Below are 26,693 nucleotides of genomic sequence, written 5' to 3'. Positions count from 1 at the left end.
GTGAAACTATGTTAATAGGATCTAAAAAAAAGGTTAAACATGTGAATTTGAATGTGATTGTAAATGATGTTAGAATAACTCAAGTTCCTTATTGTAAATATCTCGGTGTGTATATTGATCAGTCACTAGACTGGAGCCATCATATTGAACATTTGTGTAACGCATTATCAGAGATTTGTATCTGTTAAAGAGAATAAGACATTTTATATCAATTGAAACAGCTGTTACATTCTATAAATCCATCATTCAAAGTAACTTTGACTATTGTGATGTTATATGGTCAAATGTTAATCAGAGTTATATTCAGCGTCTTCAAATTCTTCAGAATCGTTCTCTAAGAGCAGTGTTGCAGGTGAATTCGAGATACCCAACTAATTTGTTATACTCACAAATTAATGTTGACACACTTGAGATGAGAAGGAAAAAACATATGTTGTGCACAATGTATAAAGTCGCTTATAATTTAACCCCTAAATATATAAGTGAAATGTTTGAGTTGAAAATTTTTGATTATGATTTAAGGAATACAACGCTGATATTCAAGTTACCATATATCAAAACCTGCTTTAGGCAAAGGAGTTTTAGCTATCAAGGTCCAAAATTATGGAATACATTGCCAACATGCGTAAAACAGCAAACAATTTTTAGCGGTTATAGACGGAGTTTGAATTTGTATCTGACACCACAGTGATATTGTACCCATTCCCCATCTTCTTTTTTTTCAAGTAAACCAAGCATGTATTTATTTTTTTTAATGTAAATATTTTTTTCTAATTTTGTTCTGATTTGTTTCATCTAATTGTATTTTGTATATATGTTTCATGTACATGTGTATATGTTTTGAAAAAAAAAGTATGTCATTTTTACCTCATGATGCACGGACATGAGGAAGAACAGCCGTCTGGCTGAATCATGTGCCGTGTTGAAATAAATAAATGAAATGAAAAATGAAATAAATGCAAGTATTGAAATTCATAATTGCAACCGCCTCCGGTTTATAGCGGCCACTTTTGTTGTTTCCTTGGATGGCCGCTTTACACAGGTTTAACCGTATGTGAATTGTGTATCCGTTCTACGCACAAACACCTGGTACCTAAAATGGTGCACGCTATGCGCAACAGGAAACCGCTAAAAGAAAGCTTTGGCAGCTCGGAAATATACATACGATTTAAACGGTACTGTGTATGATGCCCTAGAAAACATTTAGATAAACGCATTAGATAGGACTAAATGGAAATCCTTAGCATTAACGCACATACAGGAACCAGATAAATAAGATTTCCCCATCTTAAAAACAAAACAAACGAAAAAATAAAAGAGAGAAATATGTGCAGTCTAATCCTTATTCTACGTGTATTTCTTAATATCAGACCAAAAAAATAAATCACTTTGCCTAAAAGACTAGGTTCGTTTTGCCTTATTTTTGGCTTATTTTTGTGTTTGCGTTTGTTTTTTGTTGTTCTTCTTTTCTATAGCAACATGTGGATGCATTTTTGTCCAACTTGCCTTTTCCATCTCAGTAGTGTGCTAGTTTGCATTAAAACTCTTATGCAAGCGTGCAAAGCAAGCGAGGCTGAGTTAAGTAGATGTCGACTTTTTCTAACCTTAATTGATCATTCAATTTTGTTGAATAAATTAGTAAATTATGGTATTCGCGGAGTTTCGTTAAGATTATTTAAAGATTATTTGTCTAAGCGATTTCAGTTTGTAACAATTGACAATCATAAGTCTTCTTATAAATGCATTCGTTGTGGAGTGCCACAAGGTTCCATTCTCGGTCCATTGTTATTTCTGATTTATATTAATGATATTGTTTGTTCAAGTAAAATTTTACAGTTTATCTTATTTGCAGACGAAACCAGTGTGTTCATGTTACATAATAATTTTAGTTATTTAGTGGATTCATTTAATCATGAATTGATTTGTTTGAGTAATTGGTTGATTAATAATAAATTGGTGATAAATGTAAGTAAAACTCAGTTTATGGTATTTGGAAAGAGAAAATTTGATATGAATGCTGTTTTGTATTTTAATGGTCAAACAATTTCTCGTTTGTCTTGTGTAAAGTTTTTAGGACTGTATATAGATGACAAGCTCTCATGGCATGAACATATTGGTGTCGTATGCAATCGTATTGCCAAAGGTATTGGTATTTTATATCATCTGAGGCATTTCCCTAGATATATTCTGATTATGTTATACCATACTTTATTTATTTCCCATATCAGTTATTGCAATGTGGCCTGGTCCAATGGAAATGATTTTTGTATGAAAAAATTGTTTGTATTACAGAAAAAAGCTATTCGAATAATTTCTAATGTATCTTTTAATGCTCACACTTCACCTTTATTTTTTCATTTGAAGCTTTTAAATGTATATGATATTAATAGATATACTCTTGCAATTTTTATGTATATGTGTTCAAAAGGTTTATTGCCTTTTAGTATTTCTTCCAAATTTTCATTGAATAGTAATGTTTATGCTTATAACACCCTTCGTGCTAATGATTATCATTTATGTCATGTGAGAACAAATATTTCTAAGAATACAGTTTTTTATAGAGGTCCATTAACATGGACCGAAATACCATTTGATTTGAAAATGAAACCGTCTTTGAATAGTTTTAAAAGGAATTATAAATTTTTACTCCTGAATTTATATTCTCATTCAGAATGATTACTTTAATTGCACTTATATATGTCTTTTGATTTGTTCTTCAGTCCTGTCCTTTTCTTTTCCTACTTAGTTTCGTTTCTATACTCCCGATATATTTTACACATTATTTATGTTTTCTAGGGGTCAGCGATTTACAAGGCTTATTGCTCTTCTCTGTTGACCCCCCATTCACATGAATTTACGCATCGGCTCTTGTTCTTGTTGTTGTTTTGTGTATGTGTGTATATTTCTTTTGATATTTATATATTTGTATCTATGTGTTTTCATTGTATGAATTGTTTGATGATTTTATGTCGAATGGAAATAGATTTGAACTTGAACTTGAACTTATGGGGGTATACCCATAGGCGTGTAATAGGCCCAGTCCACACTCCTCATTCTCTCGTGTTCGATCGATAGTTTCCTTGTTCGCAGCCATCAATGCAACTGACCGTGAAAATGGCATACCTAACTACATGTAGTACATAATTATACCTGATTTTTATGCAGGCGGATCCTAAATACAATTCCATTTCCAATATCTTCTCAGATATATCGTAGTATTTATGATTTGGTCACAATGATGACTTGCTTCTGCCCAACTCTGAAATGAAATATCTTGCAATCTACAGTACCACAATTCTGTCAAACGTATTATATAAACAGTTACTCAGATATTTCACAACCATAACTTATTAACTGTGTCTATTTCATTTCAATAGAAGTATATTAGTTAGTGTGTGATATTTATATCACAACAAGGAAAACACCACATATTCCTAGGTGTGCGCCTTCCTAGGTAGCCCCTGAACTTTTGAGCTCTGTATATGTTTGGGATTGTATTTGATTTTGTGCAGTGATTTTTGTATTTTGATTGTAAGTGGTGGTTCATGTTGTCTTTGTGCCTCAATTGGACAAATTCCAAGGGAAGATATCAAGCCGCTCCCTTGTATTTTTAAGTTTTGGAAATCACTTTGCTAATATTGAAGGGAAGCCATCATTACCTGCACTCTTGCATCCCATGTAGGCCTACAGAGCCAATCTTTACAGCACTACAGACTGCAATCTTTTGTGAAAGGTTTAGCATCTTCCTCTGCAAAACTGAGGGGATCAAACTGTGGTCTTTGTGCCTTTTAGTGACTATAGTCAATGTATCTTTGACCTGTGGACTTGAATGCAACTATCCTATTGATGCCGATGCATGGAGAAGAGCAACATGCATTGAGAGTATTATCCTAAGGCTGCCCTGTAAAACTCTATTGACAGCCAATACCATACTACAGCAACTCTACAGCATGTTTTCAACTAGCCATCCAGTTGGCTGGAGACTTCCAACTAAATCCAGGCCCATAAAGCGACGAGCACCACAACGATCTTCAGAACCGTCGTGACATGGAATTGCCCTCCCACAGTCAGGCCAGCATAAGGTATGATGTTCCCACACTTCATCGTCTGAACATCAAACGCCAGCAGTCGATGCTATCACAGGATTTAAGGCACAGGATCTGTGAGCTGGGTATCGGACGCAGAAGACGTACTCACCGTGGTCGACGAGCCACCAAGACTCTGAGATGACTACTACCATCAGGGGTCACCACTCTTCAGACCAGAAAGAGGAGACAACCGTTTGTAGTCTTCTTCAAGGCGATGACGACAACAATGAACTCACTGAACATTTGACGGAATTTTAGTTTCTCTCTTAATACATTCTAGAGGATTAAAACTAAAGGCCACCGCACACTACACGATCAGACTGGTCTTAAAGTCTTAAGCCAAGCTGGGTCTTAAGACCAGTCGTACGACCGGACACCGCACACTATTGACCGATTCAGGTTCGTTGAGGGCAGCAGACATTTTACGGCACAGGGCGCAGCCATGGTGTGTATCAGCCGACCCCCCCCCCCCCCCTGCTCTCCCCCACCCCGGGGCAACATGTTTATCACGCACTTGTAACAAAGGTTCGCGCACTAAGCAAGCATTCGCGCACTCAGTACGAGACGCCTATTGGCTAAAGCAGTTTTTCATTCTGCGCGCGTGCTAATGTAGGGAGAGGGGTGGGGGAGTGTGGAGGGGGGGTCGGAGGTTACACCCAGTATGGCTGCGCGCATGCCAAAAATACACATAGCGCGTCACAGAATCGGTCAATAGGCCCTACTACCCGACTGTAAAAGCGCGCGCAGTGCGCACATGCGTGCGCTTGCATTTTACTGCATTGTGAATGGCTGAAAGCCTACGACCAGTCGTAGAAATTCAACATGTCAAATCTCTACGACTGGCGCTAAGACCCAGTCGTACGACCAGAAACTGGCAAGACTGTGACGTCACACTTCTAGTCTTAAGGTCTTAAGACCGGTGAATCGGGGCAAAATCGTGTAGTGTGCGGCGGGCTTAACACACGTAAACATTTGCAGTCTGTTTCCAAAATGTGATCAAATAAGGAAGAAATTTGTGATTAATCCCGTTGATATTTTGGGTTACAGCTCGCTATTCCGAAGGTTCTTGGTCCGAAGGTTCGTTATTCCGAAGATTCGTTATTCCGAAGGTATGTTAATATAAAATGTGATGAGGTATGTTATTAAGAAGGTTCGTTACAGTAATCCGAAAGTGAAATAAGGTTCGTTATTCTTAAGGCTCGTTAATCCGAAAAGAAAACAAAAACTCGTTATTCCGAAGGTTCGTTACGGACCCTGTATCATTTCGGATCAACGAACCTTCGGAATAGCAAACCCTATTTCATTTTCGGATTAACGAACCTTCGGAATAACAAACACTTTTTCATTTTCGGATAAACGAGATTTCAGAATTGCGAACCTTGTATCATTTTCGGATTAACGAACCTTCGGAATAACGCACCTTTGGAATAACGCCACAAACGTTCGGATTAACGCACCCTTTTTTATTTTCGGATTGACTAACCTCTATATGTATAGGGAATTTGTTTGTTTCGGAATAACGAACCCTTCGAAATAACGAACAGCACCCGATGTTTTGTCTTTCTCTGAAACCCATCGGGATAGCACTATCAAAGACGCAGAAATACAACTTGAATGATTTTCAGTCGAACGGAGGGACCGGAACTGTTGCATGATTATCTGGCTGATCTTAACCTGTTAACATCACAGCAATCAGGTTTAATGAAATGAAAAACTAATACAGTTTTAACGTTTCGTCAGCGATTATGTATTCAGGAATGTGGACAGCGAGAAAATGACAGGTTTGGTATTCTTTGTCACTTAATTATTGCCAATTAATCATCGACTAAACAATTAAGTGGAATTTATTCAATATCTAATTATACACTTAAGTACGAAACAGAAACCGACTTCGAAGAATCAAACCACTCAAACTTTGAATAGGTTGCAAACAGTCAATTGACCTGATCTTTAATATAATCTACCTTTTCCCATCACATATTCAAATACCTGTATTACAAATGCAATAATCACAGTCAAATGTACTGTTTTGGTTTACGAACATAAACAATATTTTATTATGAAGTTGATGGTTTTGTGGTTTTGCAACAGTTTCAGTATTCGGGATTCTTACAATATATTTTGGTTAATTTGCCCAAAAAACCCTAAGGTGCACCAATAAAATGATACCGACTTTGCATGGGGGTGGAAGTATAAAGCTCCGCGATGAGGGAGATCACGCGTGAGTAATCATGTTGATACAGAGGTCGTCGACGAGTGGTAATCAATGACGAGGTCGTTGTCGGAGATCATCGAGGTCGTTCGAGCCCAATCTGCCGAAGGCGTGGAGTTCGAGGAGGTAACAGTCTTGGCCAATGGCCGGCGTCTACGAAGAAGACATGGAGCTTACTTAGCCCAGCTAAGTTTGGAGTAAGGCGAGGAACGGGATGACTGTATAAAAATACACCAAAATGCCTTCTAGAAGACGTTCTTAACATTGTCCCATACAATTACTGTTGCTTTTAAAGGGAAACCGAGTAACCATCAATATATAATCATGAACAATTCACTTTACGGTCATTGAGTATGTCTTTATAACCACTGGTTTTCTTATTTGAAAGGCACTTGCCGAATACGAGCATAAAAGGTGGACTCCATCTGAAGCCTCAGATTGCATAAAAAGCGGACACATTTTAAAGTGTCAAATAGCATAAAAACTATTGGTTACACCGATTATATTCAATTGATACGTGCAGAAGAAGCCTTGTAATTGCAACCATATAAACGAATGCAAAACTACACAATAACACTGAGCAATTATACTGAGCAATTAATGTCATTTTGTCTTATCACTAAATGAAAATAATGATTTCATCTGCCATACTTCCAGAGCTCTGTACAAAGACTAACAAACGTTTTTTTTTTAAAGAAAATGTAATTAATGTAGTAGCACTTATCAACAACACTATTGTAATTGCTTTCCATAACTATGCACAATTCATAGCAGTTGGAAATTATAACTGTTACATCTACTGCAATGTGACAAAAATTTTTGAGCATTAAAACTATTCCTTTTTGTGCTGTCAAATCACACACTCTATATCATTACAGCTGCTTAACAAATACATAAAATGTCAACTTACGGAAATCTCTGTGGTCTTGAGTTTGGAGATGTGCTTTGGTGTGCCGTGGCAGCCAAAAGGAAGTCCCGAAATTGCAAGTCTGACAATTACTTGCTAGTGGGGGGGGGGGGGGGATCCAAGTCGTGGCTTTCTCACACCCAGAGTCCACACACATCCAGTCACACCACTGTGAGGATGAAGAGCTCAACCTCTCAACTCAAAGGTTCAATATGGAGTGCCCCGATTTTCCCTCACACAACTCTCTCCTCAACACAGGACTGCACACACCCCCAAAAAACTTAACCAATTATCTCCTACCCTGCCAAGTAACCTAGCAACTGAAAAACAATTTAATTACTGCATTCCTATGCCTATATAAACTGTGCACAGCCCCAGCACAGCTAGCTAAAACACCTGACTGAGGCTTTGTTAGATTTTGCCAAGCGCGGAGACCTACTACAGCACTAGGCTGAACAAGAGAGAATGCAAATGAGTATGCCTTGCCAGAGTGAGTTTCAGAAAAGGGAATAAAATGCAAATGAGTTTGCCTTGCCAGAATGAGCTTAGGGAACAGGGTGACATTCTTAGACATACGGAAGGCTTTCGACTCCGTGGATCCCGGCCTGTTAATACATAAACTACGTACAATGTACATATGGTATATGTAATAACGCGCTATTATGGTTCAAATCATATTTGATAGGTCCGGAGCACACTTGCTCTCAAATCAGGAGTACCGCAGGGTTCTATTTTAGGATCCCTGCTATTCATTCTTTTTGTTAATGACCTGTCCTCTATTGTCAAGAACAGTTGAATCATTCTGTATGCAGATGACACTGGTGTTATTTATAGTGCTTCGAGTCCAAAATAATTACACACTGTATTGAATGATGATAATGGTTGAATTCAAATTGTTTAACACTCAACACAGAAAAAAGCAACATTTTTGTTAGTCACCATCCCACAGAAAGTAAGCGGTATCAGGGGAGACATTAATATTCAAGTTGAAAATGTGTTGATAGAACATGTGAAGAAGGTAAAATATCTAGGTGTTTGGTTAAATCAACACTTTACATGGAATGAACATATTGCCAAGGTATCTGCCAAAATTGCTTCCACGCTAGCGTTGCTCCGGAGAGTAAGAAAGTATTTGATTGTTGAGAGCGCTAAGCTTTAAGCGAATGCTCTGATATTACCTTATTTTGATTTTTGTTCAAGTGTGTGGACAAATTTTAGCCAAGGAGTAAAGGATATTCTCATCAAGCAAGAAAAACAAATAACAAGAATAGTATCTCAGACAAACACTCGCACATCAACAAATGGAATGTTCACACGTCTAAAATGAATACATATGGAGAAGAGATGGCAGTTTCAGAAAGGCAAACTTATGTATGACACTTCGAAGAGTTCTGCCCCTGTATATCTGCAGAGTATGTTTACATCTGTCATGAGTGTACATCGATACAGTACAAGAAATGCTCAAAGTAGAGGTTTAATTGTGCCCAGAGTAAAACCTGAAAGTGGTAGAAAGGCACTTTATTTTGATGGTGCAATACTTTGGAAGAGTTCTCCTAGTGAAGTGAGAAATGCTCAAACGAAGCAAACATTTTGTACTCGGTTTCAAAACAGTCTGCAATATTAAGATGCTGTAATGGTGATTATTATTTTGGTATATGTTTTTCTTTGTAAAAGCTACAGTTGATTTGGTAATGATTATTCTTTGAAGATTATTTTAAAAAAAAATGTATTTTTTTTCTTTTCCGAGCTCCCCGCTTTTTTGAGCGTTTGACTTAAAGTTTACACACATGTGATTACTATGGCATGTAGGAGTGCAGACCAACTTTTTGTAGTAGTCGGATGGTATGAGTTGTGGTGACAGGTTTTTTCTTTTTTCTTGTTGTTGTTCTTGTTTTTTTTTTTTTGAAGGTCATTTAAAGTGCCAGTGGATGTGATAGGCCTTTCGGTTAATTGTTTAATAATGTGTTGACATGGTAACAGTATATCATTTTGAATGTAAAATTATATTGAAAATATTGTGGAATTAGTTAACTCATTGTATGAATATTGAGTTTTTGGTTTTGAATTTGGCATATGTAATCATTTTATGATTTGGATGCATAAAATTTATTTTTGTATTTTTTATTGTTGTATGTTGCCATGGTAATGATATGATTTGAATGAAAATTATATAATAATATTGTGAATTACTATTTTTTTTATTTGATTTGCAATCTGGGATTTGTGATGTTTATGATATCATAGTTGTGTAGATTTTGTATATTAGATATTGTGTTGTTATTTTAACAGAATTTTCTATTGACAATCATAGAATTTGCTGATCTATTCATTTTCCTCAGGTTTTGAGGATTTGACTTCAGATATGATATAATTATGTGACTGTCACTGGGCAGTACTGTATAATGATGTCGAGTATCGCATTGCAATGGTAACACTTTTGTTAGTAGTACGAATTTAAGACGATTATTGGTCGAGTTGATTTCTTTTCCGTTTAGGTAGAGAGTATTGAAGTGCAGACCGGAATGTGTGATTACATTCCCAATTCCAACAGATGATGCTGATTTGTTAAAAAGCTTACATGGGATTAACATTTCCTTATAACCAGTAAAGAGGAGTCGTTTTGTGTATGTGTGTCTATGAGTGTGTGTGCGTGTGTGTGTGTGTGTGTGTGTGTGTGTTTGCGTGTGTATACTCTATACTGTGGCATCGAACACGAGAAGTAATTTATTGAATAACAATGCGCCTCTAACGCTGCATATAAATTGACAATAACAATGATGATAGGTTTTTACTATCCTAAATTCTCAATAATGTCTTAGGAACGTCCTTGTCCGTAAACATGTTATCGTCATCAAATTTATAGCCTTTTAAGTGCGAGAGTAACACATGGACATTCTTATCATTATCATTATTTGTTATTATTACTATTAGAGATTTGCCTGATATGAAGAACTTGAAGAACATAAGAGATATTTAAATGTTTGCACTTGTCATGTAAATGCGTCACATTGTTATACACTTGACAAGTTTTCGTATCCTTTCTTTCATCTTCCTAACTATATTGAAGTTTTTTTCGGAAAAGAATATGGACAAATTCTAATTCAATATTTTACATATAATTTTCTCCCCCAGCAATGGCATCAACACATTCAATCGAGGAATGCGTCGATATAACTCAGTCCCGCCAGAGTCGGTGTACATACCAAACTCCTAACACTCCCACTTTTGACCTGACTTGTGTTGTGAGTGGATTCAAGCCTAACATTTCCATGCTATGGACTGAAGAATCTGGAAAGAAACTGAATTCAGTGGTTTCTAGACAGAAAATGTTATCTGACAGCACATACGAGAGGAGTGAAACGATAACTATTTCAACTGAACGTGGGAGAGAGCAAACCTTCATGTGCATGGCTACCGGAGACTCGCTGAATGGAACGTCCGTCGAGGAAATCACTCTTTTACCCATATCAGGTTGTGTACAAAGTAGTCATTTGTTTATCTATTTGTTTGCTCGTGTTTTTTTTTTTTCGTAACAATATAAGATAAGAACGTTATGGCTTTCGTCCGCACTATCAAAACGTTCACGGAAAAGAGGTAAAAATACTGACAAAAACTGGATTTTGATTTGTCATAATAATGATTATATCCGAGTCGATAATTTGGAGCTACGAAATGATTTCAGGAAAGAGCATAAACATATTCCCTTCAATAAAGATATTGTTCCTTTATCATTAAACTTACGCCTATCAAATAAGTTTTTCTCAACGATGTATTACTGAGATAATGATTATTATGTATGATGACCCTAACCGAGTATTGAAATGCTTCGGCACTACCCATAAACTTAATATGATAATGCGTTGCAGTGTGATTTATCATGATGTTAATTACTATCATTGTTCATTTTTTTAATATTGTGATGAAACAAAGTAACGGAAAATATGATGTTCTTTATTTTTTTTTAAATATCATTCTCCAGGAAAACGTAAAAATGCCGGTTTCATCGTTGGACTAGTCATTGGTGTATCAGTTGCTGTATTCATCCTTTTTCTCCTTGTTGGAATGTTTCTGCAGAAGTATCATCCGCACTTCCTACCAAGAAAAGGTGGCGATATTTTCTTTTTGCGTTAATCATTTCATTCGTCTTTTTGTTTTTTGTTTTACTTTGTCTTCAATACCTTCAGATAGCTTTGTGTATATGTTATACTCATCAGGATATGTGTATATGTTATATACATCAGGAATTATCATTTCGTACTTTCGCGTAAATTTATGTTTTATTACAAACTAGGAATTCTAGTACCATTGTATGATAACAAATTCTAGCAATGTCAGATGACACCGATAAAAAGAGATCGCGGAATTCATGTATGTGCTTATCGTCGCTGGGACGACAAGACCTCGTATCTACAAAATGTTGAATGTTCAGGAGAGCCAAAAAAAACATGGCGGCCAAAGCACTGTGGCGAATGGGATGGCCTTTAATTTGACGTGCAGTGGTGGCTTCATTTTTGGAGAAAGACAGTTAGAATTCGGACAGGACATCAGTTAAACCTATTATTTGACCATTAATCCAAAAAATTCATCTTCCCCCAAATTGCAGATACCAGGTCTTGTCACCCCATCGACGCTATGCATTTTAGTATATTACTAAATGTGCACTTGCATCACAAACAAACAGAAAGTCGCACGACCCAATTTCATGTAGGACTTAGAATATTGTCCTCTTCCGTCTTTGGGATCCTTTTGTTTGAACGGGTCACACACACACACACACACACACAGACACAAATACATAAATGTATATATATATGTGACTCTGCACCTCAAAACAAACAAAAAGTCGCCAGACATGAATTTTTAGTTAAGACCATATTCTAAAAGAGCAGACTTTAAGCTTTAAAATGATGTATAACTCAAATCAAATGGACTCTCCTAACCTATCTAAATATTGGAAAGAAAGCACAAACTCAGGAAAAGTGTGAACTGAGAAAAGAGGCTCTGAAGTACAGTGTCTATTCAAGCGCTTAATCTTTACCAAACCGTGCTGGCTGTGCGATGAATGGGACAAAAAACAGGAAGTAAACCACCAGAGTAACAACAATGAAGGGATTATCAGATTAAACTGAAATTAAGCATGCCTCATTAACACATTCTGTCCATACTTAATGCCAACTTTCAAAGCAGTAGCATTATCCCTTCAAAAGTTATTAGAGTTGAAAGTGAAGAGTGTGGACAAGGTTTTTCAGAAAGGAAAAAGGGATTCTAAAGACACACCTGATCACAGTATTCTACCAAAAATGTTCGAGATAAACTGCTAAAAAAACACACTTTCCTGCCCATTTTATGATACCAAATTTTAGCATAATGTAAAAGAAGACCCGCTCTTTCAGAAAATATGAAAAAGTCAAGATCGGCTAGGTTGACCCATTTCACTTATTTTCAGTCCTCATGCAAAATCAGTGTGTGCGACTTTATGTTCGTTTTGAGGTGCACTGTCACATATATATATATATATATATATATATATATATGAAGGGTTTGTTTGCAAAAACCATAAGTCCATTTCTTTAGATTTTGAAGTATGATCTCTATCATAAAGTACAAAATCATACCTTTTAAATGATGTATTGGTCACTAAATATAAAAATATGTTTTTGAAGTTATGGTCAAAAGAATCAAATTTTGTCTTATTCTTCTCTTCATTTTTCTTGACCTTTAATCGCAAATATTTCTATTTGGCAAATATGGACTTATCGGTTTTTGCAAACAAACTCTTCATATATATACTCTAAAAGAAATCCCTCTTAAAAGAGTCAATAAAAAAAGTGAATTTAAAATGAAAATGCTCATTTTCACTCGTTTTAGAGTGACCTCAGGGATCACTCCAAAATCTTCGAGTGATCCCTGACGTCACTCCAAAATGAGTGAAAATGAACATTTTCACTCAAAATTCACTCCAATTTCACTTTAAATTCACTCTTTTAATAGTGAATATTTTCACTCGATTTTTTAGAGTATATTATATATATATGGAAACATGAATATAAGAACGACGCAAGTCCATTTTTTTGGCCCAATTCAGTTTGACATGGGAAATTGTAGCTTATGCATGGACTCATCTTGTGTATAAATGATGAATCCTAATTACTCCCTGGAGTGCCTGAAATTAATGAATGAATTCTTATATGAATGTAAAAATGAAGGACTTGTGCCATTCTTACATTCATATTATAGTGCCCTCTGTCATCCTTCTCTCATCTCTATGGCAGAATATCTTGTAAATGATTCAAAGAACGACCCAAGTCCATCACACAAAATGGCCTCTCCACAATTAATATAAATATTAATTGTCATAATAATATAATATATTATATTATGTATATTATATAATAATATGATATAATATATTATGTTCTAGTTTGTATATACAAGGTTACCTTCCCATCACAGTTAGATAAGATATTATTGGACAAATAAAAAAGATTGGAAGGTTTTTTTTTTTTTTTAAGTTTACTCGAGATGGTCTTCCATGGACTTGGGTCGTTCGTATATTCAGACACTCATATAATATATACACACACACATCTCCTTGGATATCATTGTTTTAGCTTTTCCTTGATGTCATATTTCACAGGATGCGGCTGGAATCCCTGCTGGCGGAGACCAAAACGAGTTGATGAAGAAGAAACAGAAATGCTTGGTATGGGGAAGTTTGAAATGATTACCTTGTATTTCTTGTTGCGTATTTCTTCATTTCTTATATACCAGTATAACGTATTCCAACGTTTCACGTTGTAATTCATTGTTAATTGTGATTTGAATACACTTAGGTTCCAAAGTTAAAGAACATATTCATAAACTGACAGTTGATTGTCCCCCTTTACCAAAAGAACGGGCATGTATCCGCATAGAGTCGAGCTATTCAGAATGATGAAGGCAACAATATGTAAACGAATTACTAACATGTTCAAAAGAGCAGCAATATGCTCACAGGCAATTATAAATTATGACTTATTTCTCCTATTTGAATTTGATGATTTGCAGAATCCATACTGTCAAAAAGAAATATCACTGAAACAAAAGAGTTAACGACGTGCACATTTTCATAAAGGAAAACTAGGGTTAAAAGGTATGGGCTACTAAGGGCTGTGGAATTGTAGCAATGAAGACGTGTTGTATCACAGTAAGAGCAGTACCTATTATATCACCAAGAAGAAAACAAATAGCATATCTTGAATTCAGAGGTAGTTTTGAGGCCTGAAAAATTAGAAATAAGGTAGAGAAAAACTGACTCTTCTGGAAAAAAAGATAATACCTGGTCTTCTTGGTTTATGCTTAACAAGAAACGTAATCTTGAAATCTATACATGATAATGCTAACATGAATAGTATTCCGCGCATATATGCAAGTACCCCTAAAGTACATACGTGATTATAATGTGTTTAAAAGAAATGGAGAGTGATAAAAAGGAAATGCTTAGAAATGTAAACATGGTAAACATGGGAGGAATAATCAGAGCTGTTACCAGGGCGTCGTTGATTCTGTTTGGTGTTTGTTCTGCTGTGGCATTTAGCAGCGTCATGGGATGTACAGATCGTGATATCATTTCAGTACGTCTTAACTTCATCTAAATCATATCCGTAATCGTTTTGCTTTCAAACAGCACCTCTTTCACGATCGCTTACAAAGGAACAAGTAGAGCAATGTAAAGAAGACCTGAAGGCGTACTACCGGTTGTCACGACGCAAGGTCACTTTGGATCCACTCAACTTTATGGATCGTGTTAACTTGGATGACATTTATACCAATTTGAGTCTGATAGACCAAAATGACATGAGCAAAACTACACCTATAACGTACCAAGACCTTTTAACCAATGATGGAAGTTTAAACCTTTCAAAACGCATTTTGATCCAGGGTGAAGGTGGCGTAGGTAAAACAACGCTGTGCTCTAAGATAGCCTGGGACTGGTGCCAGGGACGGATTCTCCAGGATCTCGATATGGTACTCGTAATCCCTCTTCGTGATGTTACCGACGGGAAAAGTATCGGTAGTATAGTGCACACTTATCTATCTGACTCAGATGTAGCAACACAGGATCAAATAGACGGATATATCATGAACAATTTAGATAAAATTTTAATTGTTTTTGATGGACTCGACGAGTTTAACTGGAAAATCGAAGAAAAGAGCTGCAGTGAGGTCATTCGAATTTTAGGTTTAGAGCAATATAAGTCATGCAAGGTAATTGTGACCACAAGACCATGGAGAAGACATGAATTCACCGCTGTCGAAGGCCTTGCCGAAGCCTACACATTTATCAGGGTCGACGGATTTAACGAGGACAATTTGACAGTTTATATCAAGAAATACTTTCGGATAAGAGAAAAGAAATATCTGGCAGAAAGTTTAATTACTTTCATGGAGGAAAATGATGTAATTCAGTCGAACATGGCTCCGTTTCCTATCTACTCTGCCATGCTTTGCCTAATGTGGGAAGAATTCAATGAAGGGAGACGAAAGGAACTGACAAAAATGCAAACTTTCTCTGAGATTTTTGGAGAAATGATCACTTTCCTTGAAGAACACTACGCGTCAAAAGCATGTCAAACTTTTGGGAATCAGAACGTTGTTGAATATTTCAAGGAGGCGGATAGGGCAATTCAAGATATTAGTCAGATAGCATTGAACGGTTTGTTAGAAAACAATATGACATTTTCTGAAGAAATATTCACAGAGTGTATTGATGCCATGGAAATATGCTGCAGAGTCGGGGTTTTAACAATAGAAAGATATGTTATTAACAGGAAGCGTCTGCGCAATGTCAATATTCAATCCCTGGTTTTATCAATTGTTTCGTTTCCCCACAAATTATTCCAAGAATACATTGCAAGACTATACATTGAAAATGTGTACGCCAATAATCCCGCCGACTACAGCCAACTGAAAAACAAACTTCTTGCCCATTATGAGCAATTTCGTTACCTGCTGTACTTCATCTCAACCTTACGTAATGAGATTTGCCTTGATATCATCGATGGATTGACAAAGTGTGCTGACCAGTACTTTTGCGTTGATGTTGCGTTTGAATGTCACACTGAGGAGGCAGCTAGAGCAGTGGGAGAACGATGGGATAAATACAGACTGTCTCCTGATATGTCAGAACATACAAAGTCCGGAGTCGTCTTCATGGTGCACTGTAACCAAGCGGTGAGTTGCTCATTGGCTTTCAAATCGAAAAAAAAAAAATTACATAGAGAGCGTAAAAGATGTATGTGTATGCCTTTGTGTGCGTGTGCACGTGTCAGTGTGTGCTGTCAGAGACGTTAAAATCTTCATGCTCTTTTTCTGTGATCAATTTCCTTTGTTCTGAAAACTAAGTTGGACATCAGTTAATGAAATTCAAATTTGGGTAGAAGTTGAAACACAAGTCAGAGAAGACTTTTATGATAAAAAGAACTCATGTTCTCCCTCTCAGGTAGTTCCAATATGTAATGATCCTATAGATGACTCAAAATTGTCATAAGACATTATAATGATGATCATTATAATTGAGGGGGTCGGTGCAATATAGTGCTAACCCACACAATGGCCATTTTAAGATAATCGCTGTTGAATATTTGGAAATAAATACTAGACATTGTACATGAATAAAATATGAATGCGTACATTTTTACGGAGATAAGAGTGAAGGATAAGAATTATGAAAATGTATGTAACTCAATTTTAACAAAAGTGTATGTTATCACTATATTGCACCGACCCCTTCACTTGTATTCGATGTAAACCGTCGTTTTACTAGTCTTCTTGTGGAAAATATGACTGGGGCAAACCAAAGCTCTGCCTTGCACAATAAGTTAATTTCATGGGGAGAGAAATCAAACTGTTTCAGGAAATTGTCAAACCAGTTGAGCGTGTTCGCTAAATTCCCATTGTGTCATGGGTCGGGACGCCATAATGCACGTTCTGCATCGTACCTGAATGCACAATGGCTCATGATAGTACCCTGATCATCGTTGTTCAAACTATCAATGTTCCTACTCATTAGCGATCGTTACATATTGACCGTTTAAACTGCGGAAGAAATCTGTTACTTGACTTGGCGGAGGGAATGTGCTCCAGCCGTGTGCTGCGCGAAGTCAAAATGGACTTGTTCAACTCAAGATTTCAAACAGATTTCTACAGGATCATAGCAGACAAGGCTTCGACCTGTCAGGTAAGATCTTCAACAACAGCTACATAACATGCATAACACGTGTGTTTGAACGTGCATCATAAAACCAACAAGAATAAGAAAAAAGGGGTGGGGAAGGGAGTCAGTCAAGACAATTTGGAGTTTTGACAATGCTAAGCATAAGAATATATCAAATAAATAATGTCAAGGATCTAATGACATATTCTGCTCTGCAAAAGCGGCTGATGTACTTGATTATAGACAGTAAATGAAAAGATGGGTTTTGCGCCGTGATTTAAAGACCGCTTCAGTTGGGGATTCCCTGACTTCTAATGGTTTGTCATGCGATATTTGGGAGCTGCACAGACAGATGTTTGGTCTCTTTATGATACTTTTGTTTTACGTCTTGGAATTTGTGAGAGAAGAGTGTCCTTAAAACTGCGCAGGTTATGGATGTTTGTATGATATTTGCACTAAAGATTGAGATTTTGTTACTCAGAACGTGACCAACAAGTGAATTATATAATAAACAATCAACGAAATCTTAAAAAAAAATATTCGTTGACGAATCGAAAACCAGTGTCAGTCTTTCAGAAGACAAGTGATCCTTAAGAACCTGGATTTGCTTCAGATAACCTTGCGCAGAATTGTTGGAATGACTGCAAGGATAATGCTACTGCTTTAAAAGTTGGTATTATTCATTCATAGAATCAAGAGTTCGTTTACTGTGATTATCCTTTCGTTGTTGATTTGTTTCTTCTTTTTGTTTGTTTGTTTGTTTGTTGTTGTTTTTTTTTTTTTTGGTTTCAGTCAAATTCATCGCACAGAAGGCATGGTTTGACAAAGAATAACCGCTTAGAATATAATATAAATTGTACTTCAGAACTTATTCTCACAGTTTAAACCTTTCCAGAGTAGATTAGGTTAAAATAGTCAATATCGCGTTGAGTTATATACAGCAGCTGCTATATCATTTCAAAACTTAGAGTCTACTCTTTTACAATCTGCCCTTGACTCAAAATCCTTGTCTGGAGACGTTTTGTTGTTTACCGATGCACGGTAACATTTTGCAAACATTTTTCATTAATGTAGGAGTTTAACATTCCCTACCTTGAAAAACATCTCTTGGGAATTTCGGGGTCGTTGAATCAAGGGTCAAGGTCAGAGGCCTGACTAAAGGTTCTAAAACTATGCTAATTAATGTTGATTTTGCACTATTTTCTCGATACCTTATTAGATGCATACATTTGGTTAACGTCTGTAACTCTGGGTGCACGACGGTATAAAACCCCGTTTGCCGCATTATTCTAGAACTATACGAGGGCATGCAATGGGGAAAACGTGTTTTTTTTTTTTCGTTTTTTTTTTTCAGAGACATGCAACGTTTTGCACATTTTTGTTACAAATGCCATACACCCTGTAAAGTACCCTGTATAATAATCAGCCATATAAATGAAATTTCAGGTGAAGGAATGTTTTCAAAAAAACACCACATTCTTGTAACTCTGCAAATACTTCGAACGCCTCACTTTCCTTCTTTTTTTCTATTTGTTTCTTGTGCCAGCCATGTGAAACTCAACTGTCGTCTCACATTGTGATAGTGTATTGTAGACCTATAGAGGAATCATGCGATTTGACAGAAAGACATACAAGTCACCATTGCGACATTAATTTCAAGTTTTCTCATACACTTAATTTGTCAGATAACTTTGTTGGTGCTTGTTGTTTTTTGTACAGATACAAAATCTTGCACTGACCATAAGTTTCTGGAATGACAATCTTCAATATCAGTCCTCAATGGGAAAAGACTTGGCACGTTGGGTTTCTACTTTGCCGCATCTTTTAAACCTCAATGTAAAATGCCACACCGTTCCCGATGGTTTCTTCTTAATCGCAGCTGATTCGGCGCAATCCTGCCAGGTATGTCACAATCACTATGCTCATATATTTCTAAGAAAATACATATATTTTTTTCATAAAGATTCATTTCTCTCATTGATAAAAAGCACCACACTATACAACGAATCCTCACTTGTTACAAAGTGTCCAAGCAGTGTTAATCCTTTTATAGCACAACAAAGTCGATATGTAGATATGTATTAATTGAATTGGTTTCAGCACTGGTTTCATCAAACAATTAGTATGTGTGCCTTTGAATTTGTGTGCGCGCGGACGTTTTAAGGGAATAATGGTCAAGGGTATTAAGTGGTCATCGTAATGTCCGGAAAAAATATAGAAGGGTTTCGAGATGACAACTACATAACTGCTATGAGATTTAACACAAGCATTAAATGCATATACAGATTTGCATGCGAATACGCTGCTTTGCCAGCTCACAGCAAAGAAAAATTGTACAATGATTTTGTTTTGATAAAGTAACATTAAAAAAAATCCATAGAAGAGGGTGTTTCACCAGATGACACATGTCTAGGCCTACACAGGTTGTCAAAAAAAAACTATGCTCTTTAGATATGGCTGACAAATACACAAGAAATATAATGATACTGGGTAAAATGTTTATATGTATGGATAGCTTATTGACTTAACTTTTATATGACACCAAAAACAACTAAAAATAGATCATGCTTGAATGCGAACTGGTCACTTTTGTTAAGGGTATGAAAATGAGGCTGCGCAGGAATTAGTCTTTTAGATTTGCACCTTTTTGTAACTGTGACTTGAATAAAAAAAAAAAAAAAAAAAAAAAAAAAAAAAAAAAAACTTCGAACTACATTTCAGTAATTTTCAGCTACTGGCTAATAATTATTCAGGTTAACCATTGACCTAAAGAATAAATAGCTGACGTCTTTGACATTCTCTTTTTTTTTTTTTGACAATCCATAATTGAATATCCAATGTTACATAACCCAACCTGGGTATTGAGTAAATCAATGAGATATTCAATTTGGGATGGAGGTTTTTATTCAAAGTCAGTGATGTTAAAAAACAATCTATAACAGTGTGTAAAAATGTGTCACTTGATCATGATACATTAAGACTAAATAAAGAGCTGCAGGCTGTTACTCAGCCCTCATTCATCTTCGAGTCTTGGACTGACAACCAAAGATAAAGAGGCCTCATTTCACACCCCGGCAGCGTTCTTTTATGGTACAGAAATTTTGGTGTCATATGAAAGATGAAACATGCATATTGTAACTATTCTTACAATTAACTCTTTTCCCACAGATTGCAATTGACCTTTCCGTCAGAATAGCATATTCTTTTTTTTATTATTATTCAGTAGGCATTTTAAAAGTGTATAGTTGGTGGAAAAAAATTGTGTTATCATGAAATAAAAGAAGGACAAAAGAGGTTAAGTAATGCTGAAGCTTTTTGAAGCATACACTATTCTTCAGATAAAGGGGAGCAGCGCTCATGTTCGAATTTGTTTTAAACTGCGTTGCCATATTAAAAGCATATTTCATCTTTGTGCGTTCCCGTTTTCGTCGTTGATGGGGCCAAAGCTGGTATGCCTCCTGTTGTCATGAGCACGCAGCCTCTATACTAGCATTAGTGCTACAATCCACACGCCTTGGGTTTACAGTTAAGACAAGATTTAGACGCATACTGTACAACATACATAAACGCAGCGGAGCACGGAGAAAAATATCCTGAAATCACAATACTTGCCAATGACGTGACTATCTTATAGTGGACCTGGGTATTACCCGAAAAAACACACACACGCACACAAACAAACACACACACACACACACACATACACACACACATACAATAATAAATTGGATTGAAGTGCACGTTTCATACAGATTATATTGGTCGAACAGTAACATGCATTCCCGGCTAATCCTACAATTTTGTCATTTAAGTTCTCATTCCAAGCATTCAGTATCGGGCATTCCAATCCGGGTTTTTTTCTGAAACAGCAATGATAAAGAAGACGAAACACACACACACACACACACACACACACACACACAATTAGGGAAGAATCTTTTGCAAACATTTCTCATTAATGTTTTAATTTCGTGTTTCTTTTTTGTTTGTTTGTTTGAAGGGTTATTGTTTTCATTTATTTTCTTCAGGTCTGCGATTTTTCGATCGTGGTTGAGTCGGGTCGGATTTCACAGTCAGAGGGTACAGCAGCAGCCAAATTTCTGTGCCGTATGCCACATCTCAGACGTGCCCGTATCACATGCGAAGACCTACCCAAGACATTCTTCACCACAATTGCTCTACAAACCACACCATGTAAAGAACAGGTAAGATGTTTCGATTGGTTCACCAGTATGGAAAGAGGGGGACATTTTGCATTTGTTCTGAATAACATCAATCTGTGTGATGAAAATAAGAGTTTGTACAGAAGGAGACCCAATCAGTGAGGCACACTCCTGTTTTTCAGGGTCTATCCAGAATCTTGCTTTTATCGGGATTTCATGAGGAGGCGGGGCTTAACACCGTGTCACACCTTTCTGGGCATGTTACGTTGGCTTGTCGCGCGGAGGGATTTTCTAGCGCCCAGGTGTTTTCTTCAGGCGGACAAGAATGTTTGCGAGTTCGAACGTGTTTTTTTACCTGCTATACCAGCTTCATTTACCTTCCACTTGGGTGTATTCCGTGTGACCCGTATAAGAGCTTTGTAACCGATCCGTTTTCTGTTATACGAGGTACTTACAGGTAGTGAGAATTAACTGTGTTGGAGTTGCCTGCGAGGTGCTGTTATGAACGGTATCCTGCAGGTATTCTGTACATCTGCGAGCGAACCGCCACTACTCATTCGGAACAAGTTTCCAGCTTCCTCAAGACTTTTTAATATCTTACCTGGGAAAGTTTAGCGATTGAATTGCGGGGAAACTAATTTGCTACCCGGAGCTATTCGCAGTTGATCCGCACTTGACAATACCTATTGCGCATTTCGGCTGTAGTTGCCCGGAGATGCACATGCAAGTCCGATAAAACCGCAGCCAAGTTTTGAGCATGACTATTTTTTTTTTCCGGGTTAGTCGCGGGGATGACCAGAGATATCAACGTAAAACGCCAGAAGGCAGTACCTCGCAGGCAACTCCCATGCAGACCTGGACTTCACTATCCCCGTAGGCAGCAAGAATAATAACACTCAGTGAGACTTCTGCCATTTCTCCAGAGGAATTCCTTTACTGAGTTGTCTGCCCCCACGCGGCTGGCTCGCAGGTCACACAGAATGCCCGCGGGTGGAACTTAAGTAGAACTCGTCTAGCAAGTAAAGCAAATGCAAAACCAAATCCTTTTCCGCCCTCAGAAAATGTAACAAATGCTGGAAATTCTGAAGAAATAAGGCAGAAAGGTGTATCTAAAGATAAACTATGCAAAAGGACGCTTTGTCCCCTACCCTGTACAACACACTACACGTAGCTCATGTGGCTTATGCCCAATACTCTTTATGCAACCAAAGATTCATGAACTGGATATTCCACTTCGACCTATCGTCTCAATCAGGGAGTTCTCCCACGTGCACCATAACTCAACACTTGGCTTCTGCCTTGCACCCTCTTGTTGGCCAAACTGTACAGCATGTGAAGAAATCCAAATAATTCATCGACAAAGTCCGTCAGATGACAGTGTCTAATAGTGATGTCCTCGTCATCTTTGCTGTTGACTCACTATATTCATGAGTGTGTCAGCTAAAGATGCGCGCTCCCATCCTCAAGAGGCTTGACTCTGATCGAAACCTACCAGATAGGACCAAACTGTCTCCAACAGAGATCTATGACTTGCTTGGGATGTGTCTCAATTTCACCCTTTTCAGATGGAGAGAAACATTCTACCAGCTGAAAAAAAGAGCAGCAAAGGGGTCCCCATTGCCCCCTATTGTTGGAAATCTTATCATGGAAGACTTTGAAGAGACAACACTACAGACAGCAACGCTCCGACCCAAGGTGTGGCTTAGATACATGGGTGACACCTTTGTGGTCTGGCAACATGGTGCCGATGAAATCATCAACTTCCTTCAGCACCTAAACTCTCAACACCCATCCATCAAGTTCACCATGGAAATAAAGAACCAAGGGGCTATCCCTTTCCTGGACACCAAGATCACGAGGATGGCACAGGGATCCCTTTCCCATCAGATTTACCGTAAACCTACTTACCGTTCATATCACCATCCTTCCGTGTTGAGATCCATTAACAAGACGTTGGTTAACCAAGTCCACCAGGTCAGCAACCAAGCCCACCTACCCGGGGAACTGAAGCATATCAAGCAGGTCTTGAAACATCACAGCTACCTCCATCACAATTGTTTCCACATAGTTCCCATTTGTGCGGAACGTTAGTGTTACTCAAAAGAAATCGAGAGTGATCCTCTCATACATGGGAGTGGAGCAGCCTCTCACAAGATCCAGCTGATTCTGAGAGAAGCCGACATTGAAATGCGGCACAGTTCTTCAACCAAACTTCAATCTTTCTTCACTACACACAAGGACAAACGACATTCTAAGAATCTTCCTTGAGTATACCGCATTCCTTGTGAATGTAGTAAGGTTTACATCGGAGAGACAAGCCGATCCTTTGCAACCTGCACCAGGTCCATGGCTGATGGGCCAACGGGACAAGTCTGCTTTTATCCACCAAGCCCACATCTGTGAAGTAAGGATCTTGTGGGATGAAAGCAGATTCATCACGCAAATCCCCAACTGGTATCAACGACGAGTCAGATAAGCTTTGGAAAATCGGGGTGCATAATACTGCCACCCCCCCCCCCCCCTCCCCGATAATGGCCTCCACCTGAGCAAGTGGTTGATTCTACTTGACAAGCAGGCTAATTACCCATTACTCCCCAAACACAGAATTGATAATTACAACTAAAAGACAGGCATCACAGTGTGTGCATCCAACCGTGACTCCCCCCCCCCCTTACACACACACACATACTAAATTCTAAAAATTGCTGTAATGTTCTTGTTAAACATACTGCCTTTAGACAGTGTAAAAGAGCAACGGAACAGACACCGTGCTATTTTACCATGAATGATGTTGGATCTCTTACGTTTTAGTTTTGACTCTCTTTCACACTTTACCTACATTTTGCGCCCTATTCAACTCTTGAGCTTTTTTTTTCTTACATATCTTAGTATCTACCTGTTTCTCAACGGCTGATGGAGGCAGATGTCTTGGAGTCATCCCACGAGTCCAACACCTACGAGTCATACGGTCCACGAGACCGACATCAAATTAATATAGGTCCATGATTCATGCGGCCCATGAGCTATACGGCTCACGAGTCATACAGCCGAACCCGTGAATTCGACACTACGTACAACAGGCTCACGAGAACCAGGGGCGGATCCAGGAATTCCGTAAAGAGGGGGCGCGTTTACGAAATTAAATCCCCTCTCCCCACTTTTTTCTTTTTATTTCTTTTGTTTCGACAAAAATTAAAGGGGGGCGTGCGCCGCTTGCGGTCCTCCCTGGATCCGCCCCTGAGAACGACACCAATTAAAGAAAAAAAAAATCTTGAGAAAGACAGTGCGCAATAAAGGATCATAAGACCGGCAGTATTCAAAAGAGGCCCACGAAACAGAAACTACAATAGGCCCATGAGACCGACACCAGGCAAAGAAGGCTCTTGAGCCCGACACTAGTCAAATAAAGCCCACGACACCCACACAAGGCAAAGAAGAATCATGAGACCGACATGATTAACAGTTCCATCTACATGTTAATTACAAATGTCATCTACAAGGTGTTCCATGAAGAGGAAAATTACATACTGACGAGTGCAATTTCTTCACGGTATCGAGTCAAAGACTGTAACTTACTGAACAGGAACATCCGCGACATCAAGAACGATTTCTTCACGTGTGGCTTTAAGGGGACAGTTCTGTCATGCTGCGAGGATCGACATTGTTACCATTTTTATATATAAAATTGTTCTCTTCATGGGAACCCCCCCCCCAAAAAAAAAAAATGAAAGTCATATGTTTATAAAAGGAGGAAAAAAACGATGTATGGTTTGATTTTGTTATTTTTAATTAGCTTTCTCAAATTTTCAATTTCAATTTTCAATTTCAATTTATTTTCATATTTCTCACACATATCACAATATAAAATAAATTGATACGAAATCTATATAGAACATAATTCAAAATAGAACTTCACCGGAATGTTCAAAAGTTTGTCTTGGTATACACAAGGTCTGTATACATGCGAGTTAAACTGAGATCATAATGCGAAAAATATGATGGGGCCTGCGTAAAAGCAAGCTTGTATAGAGCCGCAGGTCCCGTGGTAAAATCAGATTAGGGGAAGCATAAGTACAGATATTATTAGACCATACTATAATTGGGGGATCCGATTAAAACGAACAAGATCAAATCAAATGTTGCTATATCAAATACAGAATAAAACACTGAAAGGTCACATGTTGCAACTATAACCTACTACAAGTAAGGAGATTGAGAGAACAACGACTGAGATTGTAAGGATTTAAGTGGGTGTGGAGGTATAGATGATGACGTAACAATTGGCATAAATACATAAATGGAAGGTGGGCTAAAAGAATTTTGTCGTGAATATAAAATATACACACATGGACAATGGAGCTCAGGTGTCAAATTCCAGCGGGGTCCTAAACCATGCAGGCCGTGTGACCATGGTAACAGACAGCTGCCACGCGCAAGAATTCCAACAATCGAGCGTAACAATAAAAACTTAGAGAGCGCAACAGGCTGACTGATCGAAGAAGAATAATGTACATGGTTAGGATCCCGTCGGACTACTACTAAAAGATAAATAAGATAGACAAGGGAGGAAATACTGAGCAACAAGTACTATGCAATATGCATGCCGTAGCTGCTCAAAAGATATTGTTTTAATTTTCGTTTGAATGAGGTTAAAGTGGTGCAGCTTGTAAGTTCCGTAGGGAGTTCATTCAAGTACTTAGGTCCAGTGAACATGATAGTTTTTTTCGCAAAAATTGTTCGGGTACGTGGATGGTGATACGCATAACGTTGGCGGGTTGGATAATTATGAACTGTATAGTTTCTTGTGAACATTTTGGAAAATGCATCTGGTAATTGGCCAGTTGAAAATTGAAACATAAACAGGCAAACGTTGTAAGAAAATAACTCAGGAATTTTCAAAATTTTATTGCTCATAAAAAGTTCATTCGTATGCGATAAATATCCAGCGTGGTTTACAATTATAATAGCGCGTTTTTGCACAATGAATAACAAATCGATAAGATTTTTAGAAGCATTTCCCCACGCCAGAATCCCATAATTAAGATGGGGAGATATCAAAGTTGAATACATACTCTGTAGAATATTACATGGAAAATAATAACTAAGTTTGTTTAGAACCCCTGTATTT

At 37.6% G+C, this 26,693-nt stretch overlaps 1 protein-coding gene across 1 annotated transcript in view; it reads left to right on the top strand.

Moving 5' to 3' along the window:
• LOC140246953 (uncharacterized) overlaps positions 1-26,693 on the top strand; it is a 38,712-nt gene that overhangs the window by 8,724 nt on the left and 3,295 nt on the right. The window contains exons 3-9 of the mRNA XM_072326266.1: positions 10,340-10,678; positions 11,187-11,312; positions 13,845-13,910; positions 14,874-16,420; positions 17,259-17,426; positions 19,122-19,304; positions 21,431-21,607. Of these exons, the coding sequence (XP_072182367.1) occupies positions 10,340-10,678; positions 11,187-11,312; positions 13,845-13,910; positions 14,874-16,420; positions 17,259-17,426; positions 19,122-19,304; positions 21,431-21,607 (2,606 nt within the window). The remainder of the gene's footprint in view (positions 1-10,339; positions 10,679-11,186; positions 11,313-13,844; positions 13,911-14,873; positions 16,421-17,258; positions 17,427-19,121; positions 19,305-21,430; positions 21,608-26,693) is intronic.

The sequence above is a fragment of the Diadema setosum genome, chromosome 3, assembly GCF_964275005.1.
Source record: "Diadema setosum chromosome 3, eeDiaSeto1, whole genome shotgun sequence".
Classification (NCBI taxonomy): domain Eukaryota; kingdom Metazoa; phylum Echinodermata; class Echinoidea; order Diadematoida; family Diadematidae; genus Diadema; species Diadema setosum.
Note: the sequence above shows the minus strand (reverse complement) of the source record. Positions and strands in the feature narration are given on the sequence as shown.